Consider the following 9632-nt stretch of genomic DNA (forward strand, 5'->3'; position numbering starts at 1 on the left):
GCAACATTCTTTGCTTTATAGGCTTCTGTAATAACCTGCTTTATCCACCTAGCTATGGTGGCTTTAAAAGCTCTTTTATCCTCATGCGTGTCAAAAAAAAGAAAAGGTAGGTAGTACAACATCCTGCTCTATGGAAGGAAGTAGATACCTTATGAAAAAACTCTGTATCGGTTTTAACACTATTCTATCCTCAAAATATCATAAGAAAAAGGCTCTCTAATTGAGAGGGCCTGCAACTCACTGACTGAGTTGACGTCACTGTATTTAGGAATGCAGTTTTCAGAGTGAGTAATTTTTCTGTTAAATCCTTCAAGGGCTCAAAAAAGGGATTGTTAACCAAGGCTTGAAGGACCAGGTATAGGTTCCAAGTTGCACATGTTCTGACAACTACAGGTTTAGCCCGGGCGATTGCCTTGAAGAACCTAGCTCTACAGTGGGATTTTCCCGAAGGGAAATACTGAAGAAAAAAATGCTAATGGCAGCAGCCTGCACTTGCAAAGTACTAAGGGAGAGGCCCTTATCGATGCCCTCTTGAAAAAATTCCAGAATAGATGGTACATCTGGAGATGGCCTGTGATTTTCAGCCATCCAAAATTAAACTTTCTCCACATTTTGGAATATACGTATAGCTCCCGTGACAGGTTTCCGGCAGTTAATCAAGGTCTTTATTACCTTGTCTGAGAATCCTTGGGAACTTAGTATCTGCTCCTCAGATACCAAGCTGTTAGGTTCAAGGACCTGATGCGCAGATGGGCCACCAGACCCTGAGTCAACAGGTCCTGTCTCTAGAGCAAGATTATTGGAGGCTTGGAAGCGAAGGCCTGTAGGTGTGAAAACCATGGCCTTTTGGGCCAAAAAGGGAGCTATTAGAATCACATCTGTGTCCTCTTGGAAGAATTTCCGGAGGACCTTCGAGATTAGCCTGACTGGAAGGAAGGCATAGCAGAGATTGAAAGACCAGGGGTTCGCAAAGGCGTCAACCCCCCAGGGACTGGTCCCCTTGGTTCAGGGAAAAAAAACCTTCTTGTTTTGCTGTTTGTTTGAGCTGTAAAAGGGTCCACTTCTGGAAGGCCCCACTTTGCCGCAGTTTCTGCAAAGTCCCTTGGGTTGAAGAACCAATTGTCCCAACACACCTGGTGGCGGCTGAGGGGGTCTGCTAAGACATGCTGAGTCTCCTTCAGATGAATAGCTGAAATGGAGGCAAGATTCAGCTTGGCCCAAGAGAATATTTTCTGGGCTATCCACTGTAACCCCCGACTCCGTGTACCTCACTGTTTGTTGAGGTACACCACCGTAGCTATGTTGTCGGATCGAATCTGCAGATGACTTCCCTTTACGTCCATCTGAAAAGACCTCTAAGGCTTTTTCTACTGCCATGAGTTCTTTCTGGGTTGACAAACTCGTGCTGTGCTGCATCTGTGGTTATTCTTTGTGATACTTGAATAACCCAGTTTTTTAGTCCCTTTGTAAGGTGAAGAGGTGATCTCCACCTCCATAGGGTTCTTTTTACCCTGGTGGGAACTTTCACCTTCGGTTCCAAGGAATCTGGAAATCCGTCCCAGTTCTTTAACAGGAACCATTGGAGGGGACGCTGTTGGTACCGTGCACAAGGGACAGCTGAAAAACAGGAGGTCATGAGGCCTATGACTCTTGTTATGTACCTGAGTGAGACCCTCTGGTTGGTTTGTTGATCATCCATCCCAGTGACTCAAGGAACTTCTGAACTGCTTTTAGGTCTTTTTCCAGTTTCTGATCTGAATCCACCTCTACTAGGAGGTCATCCAGGTAGGGGATGATCCTAATGAACTTCAGTCTCAGCAGGGCTAAAGCTTCCCCCAGGACTTTGGTAAAGATACGAGGGGCTGAGGATAACCCGAAGGGCCGCGCCCGAAATTGATAGTGTCTGACCTCTGGTCCTAGCTTCACTGCTAGTCGTGAGAACTTCTGGTAAGCCAGGTGAATGGGGATGTGGAAATAAGCATCCTTTAAGTCCAGTATAGTCATGAAATACTTCGGATACAGCAGGCTTCCTATGGAATGCTTGTACCTTATCGAGAGATTTAAAAGTGTGTAGATTTAAAGTCAAATCGAGAACTTCCCCAAGGGTTTTCTTATCAACAATCTATGGGAGTAAAACCCTTTGCCCTGTTCCTTCTTTGGAACAGGTATCAATACCCTCTGATCTACTAAGTTTCCGTGGAGACTTAGAGCAGCTGCTTTGGTTTGATCCTTGGGGAGGCTGGTAACTAATAGCTTCTCTGGGAATTCAATTCCAGTCTGTACCCTGTGGACACTAGGTCCAAATTTAAAAAGGGATTGATGTAGTAATTTCCTTCTACTGTGGGAGGAAGGTCCTTAATCTTCTGCCCACTATGCGAAAGGAGTCCTTGCAGTTTGGCGGGGTGCTGAGGAGGGTTAAACAGGATGCTCCCCCTTACGCCTACCGTTGTGTCCAGTCCAGTGTTTCTTGGACACGGCCTGAACCTTACGTGGCCCTTGCTGTTTGCCCCTGCCCTGAAAGAACTTTCGGGTATATGGGGATTTTTTCTTTTCTGGAATTTACTTATTTTTGTCAGCAGTACTGATTGGAGGGAAGGTGTAGCAGATGTTCACATGTAAAGGGGAGACCACAGAGGCGGAGTTTTGGAAGTAGAGTCACCAGACCATGACTTGAGCCAGAAACTTCTCCTGACAAAGCTGAGGTTCTGGCTGTGATTTTAACCGCCTCAGCGGATGAATCAGCCAAAAAAACTCACTGCTAAAACATTGATTGCCAGTGATTGGTAACAGGATCACACACACACACTGAATTGTTTGTTCAGGTTGGTGGGGGAGATCGGTGTAATCCGCACTCATCCTCCTTCATTCATCATTTCTGTTTTTCCATAAGGAGGAACAGTTTAGCAAGGAGCTGTGTACAGGGAAAACTCTAGCGTTTTTCTTATGTGTTGCATACATAAGATCATGCCAAAGAAAATCTACTGCTAAGTGATTGATTGCCAGTGATTGGTAATAACACACACACACACACCCTGAGTCGTCTGTTCAGGGTGGTGGGGGAGATATAGTGTAATCAGCACTCATCCTCCTCCACCTTTCAGGATTTTCCCATGTACAGGGAAAAAACTCTAGCACTTTTCTTATGGATTGTATACATAAGATTATGCTTGCACCATCTCCTCTTTAATTCCTAGTGTAACATACACTGCTTTAAACAATTCATCCACATCTTCAAGGGATAATTTTGAATCTGGAACCTTCACAGGACTCTTTCCCTGGGTTCTTCCCCTGATCCAGGCTCTTTAATTGAGAAATGAGGGGGCTCCGATTCTTCCCTTGTGTCGTCACAGTACACTCCGTGTGTTGGTTTAGACACAGATGTAGGGACCTAACTAAAAGGTCAACGTTCTTTTGGGTGGATACAGTAGAGTCATCTTTAACAAGATTATCAAATACATGTGTGGCATGCTTTTGTTCCATGTGGAACTTAACCGAGTCCCGCAAACTGCACATTTCTTTTTTGGGGACTGCGTCTTTGGACCTTGTCATGAGCCTTGGTCTATAACAAAAAAAACATAATTAGCTATGACTCCCAAATTCACCCTCCCACACAGTGTGTACAGGGTAAAGAAAAAGAGTGCCCCCTTCTACCGACCTGATTTAACTTACAAGAGAAGGGAAGGGGGAAGAGACCACCACAGGTATATGCTGGAAGGGAGAATTCGCATTGCTTACCTGGGAGGTGCTGGTGCCAGAGCCTGCCTCTACCGCCTGAGCGGATGCCGCAATCCATCCTGCTCTGTCTGGTGGACCGCAGCCTGTGCTGGGTCTTCACCTCACACCGGCCGCTCAGATATCTCCTGTTCGCGCCTTGGAAATCTGAACTACTGCTTCCAGCGCCCGTGGATGTGCGTCACTGCGCTGGAAGTGACCTGTGCCGCTTCCTGGGGCCAGGGTGGAATGCAGAATTCTGCCCTCTCCGCTCGTGGCTCCAAATTCAAACTTGCAGGTTTCCCTGCTTAATCGGTGGCGTCACGGGTACACAGCCTGTGCTGCTCCAAGGACGCCGCCACAAACTGAAGAAGACTCCCCCTGCGATCCACTGACGACATCCACAGTCCTGCCCCAGTGGACCACGAGATACAGGAGACAAAGCGGTCAGCCCCTATTGCGACAAGTAAGGGTACCGCACTTGGGCAAGGAGGAGATGGATTCTTTCAATCCCGGTCTTTTTAGGACAGTTCCATGAGACCAGGAGCTTCAGTTCCAGGAACATGTTACCCCCTGTCCGGAGGAAACACTAAAACGGAAGGTGAGGACTAGGGTGACGCCTTTTATTTAATTAGAATGAGTTTCCTGTCCTAGTAGGAGGAGCCCTAGGTCTCATGAGCTGTCCTGGAAGACGACTTGAGAAAACAGCTATAAGAGATCAGGAGGAGATCCTGAACAATTCAATGTTAGTATAACAAATCGCTCTGCTAATAATAATAACTGTGCAATGGTGTTCTGACAGGAGAACAGCCCCTATGTCAGAACACACTGGTCATTTCTCTCAGGCTGTGAGCACTGATGGGACACTGATCAGCAGACCTTTTTGGTTCTGCCCCTCCGTTAGATCGGCTGCCGTACACACGGACTGAATGTCAGCCTGTTTCTATTGAACTGGACTGACAATGCCCAATATTCAGCCCTTACAATGCTACTCTACTTGAGGAACTGTGGAAAAGGTTTAATTGCTCTGTCGCTCAGATGTGTCTGCAAAGGAGTTTCATTTTGTTTCCCATTACACTCTATGGGCATTCTCTTCAACCGTTTACTTTTTGTCATTTCCAGTTCATCTCAATTTTAAACAGACACTCAATTTGTAGAGTACGCCTGCAAAGGATTTATTTGGTACGTAGAATGGTTCGGACTCCAGGTCACATCTTGCTTGCTAGAAAACAATAATCCCAAATTATTTCCATTTTAGAATCTGCTACTCTGCTGGAGGGACACCTGTGGCTAAGGATAAATTTCTGTGATTCTTAGATCTACCTGCAAAATAATATATATTTTGCTTCCCATTATAGGTTAACCTCCCTGGGGGTATGATGTCAGGAATTCTGTACCAAAAGCGGTACAATTTTTTGCATGGAAATTTGGCGTTATGTATTATAGGCCTACAATTCTTAGTAATTACTGACTTAAACCTGACCAAAACAAGACTAGTAGACATCCCAGATGTGATAAATTTGAAACACAAACGCATGAATTATAATGTAATCAATAATATAATTTTATTATATAATATATAATATAATACATATATTTTGCTTTCTCCAAATACGACATTTCTTGACCCACGCTCAACCGTCGACGGATTGGATCTGGCCCCTTACCTCATTTGAACGTCTTTGTGATGCCCCGGGCCCACACCGCCATATGATTTCCATTCTATACTCTATGCTATTCCCTGTTGCACATGCGCCTACGGACGTGATTCGGGCGCGTTGGGGAAGGGAATTGGGTAGGGACTTCTCGGGTGATGAATGGTCACGCATCCTTTATCACATGCATAAGGGATCTTTGAATGTGCTGGCACAGGAAACTGGATATAAGCGCTATTCCAGGTGGTACAGGACCCCTGACTTGTTGCATAAAATTTCCGCAACGAATTCCCCCTTATGCTGGAGGTGTATGCAGCACAGGGGGACGCTGAAACATATCTGGGGGGACTGTCCCATCATCCAGCCGTTTTGGAGAGAGGTTCATGCATTGATCCCCCGTATTACCACATATACGCCAGACTACTCTCCGGCACAATATCTCCTCCACCACACCTCCTTGTCGTATACCAGCTATATTAAAAAAAAAAAAAAATCGCTAACCTTACACCTTATTAATGAGGCTCGGATGTGTGTACCATGCCACTGGCTGTCCACCTCCCCTCCCACAGTTGCCGAGTGGTTGCGGAGGGTTCAGCGGGTGGCTGAGATGGAAGACATTGTTGCTCAAGCCAGGGACTCCCACCACAAGTATTATACAACATGGGCGCCCTGGATACACTTCCAATCCTTACCTGATTTTCAGAGATTGAGCACTTAATGCAGGTTAGCTATGCTGATTGCACATGGTACCCCTATATATGGTGAGCTAGCTGCCCTGGGATGCTCCCTCGGATGTTCGGGCTTCACCGCCTTTCACCACACTGCTTTTCTGTACTTGTACGTTGTCCCCTCTTTATGGTCTTTCCCTTACCTTCCTTCTTCCTCCCCCCCTTCCCCCTCTTGTGCTTCCTTTCCCACCCTTCTCCCCCAATCTCCTCTTCTTCCTGATCCCTGCCTCCCCTTCCCCTCCACTCATTGCTTGGGGACATTTGTTGTCACCTGTTGGAAACGTTTCCTCCGCTAGCCAAGCCTGAGGTGCCCATGTTTGAGGCACCTCTTTTTTTCTTTTTTTTGCCGGATCTCATGCTTCTATAGGGTGGGCCCCCCACCCCCTGACACAGCTAGTTCCCCCTGGGGGGTGTCGGGGCTTGGGGGGTCCCTCTGATGTTTAGTGTTTAGCCTCCCTGTTCCGGCTCTCACCATTTGGGAGGTCACCTCCCTTTCCTGACCCCTCAATACAACTCCCATCTACATGATATCCCCAAGGTCTTTTCATAAGGGCTGCTACATTCAGTGTTATAGATGCACCTGGGGGGTTTTTATGTATGCTCAGCTGATTCCTATGCTCTCAATGTTATTTACCTATGCACCATGACTGTACTTTATTTCCAGACGTTCCTCTGTATGCCTGTCTTGTTTTTTGCTTCATGTCTGGTGTGAAACCTCAATAAAATGTTTTGACAAAAAAAAAATATATAATACATACATACACATATATATTTTATTATATAATAAAATTATATTATTGATTAGATTATAATTCATGCGTTATATATACACACACACATTATATATAATATAAATGTTATGGGTTTGTGTTTTGTGCAACGTTTGCATTTCCCTCTCAGTTCCGCTCCCATGCAGCATTGCTGCTGCAGGGAACGGAACTAGGAAGTCATCAGACCAACGGAGGAGCAGCGGGGATCTCGGCTGGCGATCACAGCAATGGGAGATCATCGCTGGATTGCCAGGAGTAGATGAGCAGGCTCTGCTCATCTACCCCGAGCGTGACTCTGGGATACCAATAATAGCATGGAAAATCAACCCCGAGTCACGCTCGGGGATACCGCTAAGCAGATTAAAGGGCATTCCCTTCTGTAAATACCTTTGTAATTCCATAAAAAAAAAATCCCTTAATCTCAATTTCAAACATTGCCATTGAACGTGGAGTGTATTATCTGCTAAAGATTGATCTGATAGGTTTAATGGTTCTGACTCCAGGTTACATCTTGCTTCCCATAATACTCTATGGGCATTCCTTTATCATTTATCTGTCATTCCATAGAATACCGCTATAATCATGAATAGATTCAATTTTACAATCTCCTAACCTACTTAGGGAACACAGGATGCATTGCTATGAAAGCGTATTAAACCTGTAGATGAGTTTATAGTTTGCTTTTCATTACTTTCTATGGGCATTCCCTGCTGTCTTTCACCCTTGTCATTCTAAAAAAAAAGAAAAAGGGGGAAGCACACAATAATAATCCCATCTAATCTGAATATTAAACAATGCCACAGATATAGACAAAAGCTGTTTGCAAAAGATTTGATGATACGTCTAAAAGTTCTGGTCACCAATTGAAATATTTTGTTCATCTATTCACTATGGGCATTCCATTTTGTCATTCCTTTTAGTATGTTCCTCTTTCAGACAATGCATGCCGACCACGCACAGAAACAAAGATAAGCAGAAGACAATTTCTGGCTACAGCTCTCCAAATTCTGGCAATTCTTTAGGGAACAGAACACAGGCATCCTTCATCCATTGTATGCAGAAGCTCCTCTGCTGCCCAGTGACATCATAATAAACACGTGCGCCAAACACTACAGCATGCGGGGAAAAAGTGACTAAACTTTTACATAAAGACTAATACCTATACAAAACCTTAGTATATACCTACATGTACATTCATTTTACTTAATGGAACATTTTATGACAATGTCAATACACGTGTAACACAATGCAGCGAGAATAGAACATATTTCCTTGTTAACGTCGTAAAGACCTAACTGATATAACGCTTCTCAGCCCTTTAAAGAAATAAAATCTTGACATCTGTAATGCCACACGAAATGAGATGAACTATCACGTACAAACTCTTACTCACCCGGTAACACTGACATATAGCAGCCGCCATCTTTGTAGAGGAACATACTTTGACCTTCGCGCACAGCAAAACATTTGGCGCCGGTCACTTCTAGATGACGTCAGCAACGAGAGTGCAAGACGGTAGCGCAACATATAGTAGTCTAATCGGAAAACTATATAGAAAAAGCGTTCGTTATCTTGCCAAGCTATTTCTTCCTAGAATGTTAGGCGTTTATTAGACATTTCATTTAATGGATATTCGTCAAATTACATAAGTATACTTACAAATCTAGGCTCTTTTCATAAAATACTGTTCTAGCAACGTGTGTGTGGCTGGTTGTTTTCTCATCTCAAAGGACAGGGTTTTAAGGGTCAAGATGTTCCTCCCTATGTGTGGAAGTGGACAGGATGGCAAGCAGACGACAATAATTAAAGGGAGGACCTTGCAACCTTATGCAATTAAAAAGGAAAATTGCTTAAAGCAGAGTTCCGGGCTCAAAATTTATTTTGGGCCATCCGCTTGCTCTAGGTCACCTGAAAAACAAATGGAGCTGTGGAGGGATGATGCGCCCGCACCGGAAGTGACGAGCATTCTGGCAGAAGAGGATGCGCTAGCTTCAGCTGCCCACACCTTAGATGGCAGCGCTGGAGAGGAAATTTTCAAAGTAAGTATTCCTTCTAAAAGGTAAGTGAAACCCGGTGTTCCGTGAGAATTACCTACCCGTGAGAAAAACCTACCCTCGTCACTTCCGGTTGCACGGCAGTGTGTGTAACACAGCGGTTACATTAAAACAGCTGTGCTGCAACATGAGTCATCTCCGCTCTTGTCCCTGTCACTTCCCTGATCTCGGCTAGTAAATATAAAAGCGGCGGGTGTATGAAAAGATAAATCACGGAGCCTAGAGGCGCTTTTATATTTACTAGCCAAGATCAGGGAAGTGACAGGGACAGGAGCGGAGATGACTCATATTGCAGCACAGCTGTTTTAATGTAACCGCCGTGTGGGTAGGTTTTTGTTCACGGACACCGCGGTCATTTCATACTAGTGCGCATGCGCACTAGTCAGCTACTCCATTACGTATCCGGGGCTGTGAGCATGCGCACTGCTGTGCTGCTCAGCTGTTCCTGGCCGGAAATGACGAGGGTAGGTTTTTCTCACGGGGGTAGGTAATTCTCACGGAACACCGGGACAGTTCAGAGGCTATCCATTATGGAATGTACTAGCCCTGATTGTCCCGGGGGTATTTTTATCTAAATTTCACCCCCGAGGCCGGAACTCCGCTTTAACCACTTAAGCCCCGGAAGATTTTACCCCCTTCCTGACCAGGGGGTTTTTTGCGATTTTTTTTTTACTGCGTGATTTTAACGGACAATTGCGCGGTCGTGCGAAGCTG

At 45.1% G+C, this 9632-nt stretch overlaps 1 protein-coding gene across 1 annotated transcript in view; it reads right to left on the reverse strand.

Moving 5' to 3' along the window:
• TIMM44 (translocase of inner mitochondrial membrane 44) overlaps positions 1–8335 on the reverse strand; it is a 645415-nt gene extending 637080 nt beyond the window's left edge. The window contains exon 1 of the mRNA XM_082244204.1: positions 8258–8335. Coding sequence (XP_082100330.1) covers positions 8258–8287 — 30 coding nt within the window. The 5' untranslated portion in view covers positions 8288–8335. The remainder of the gene's footprint in view (positions 1–8257) is intronic.
• Positions 8336–9632: the final 1297 nt, after the last annotated feature.

Source organism: Pelophylax lessonae (genome assembly GCF_965119305.1).
Source record: "Pelophylax lessonae genome assembly, chromosome: 1".
Classification (NCBI taxonomy): Eukaryota; Metazoa; Chordata; class Amphibia; order Anura; family Ranidae; genus Pelophylax; species Pelophylax lessonae.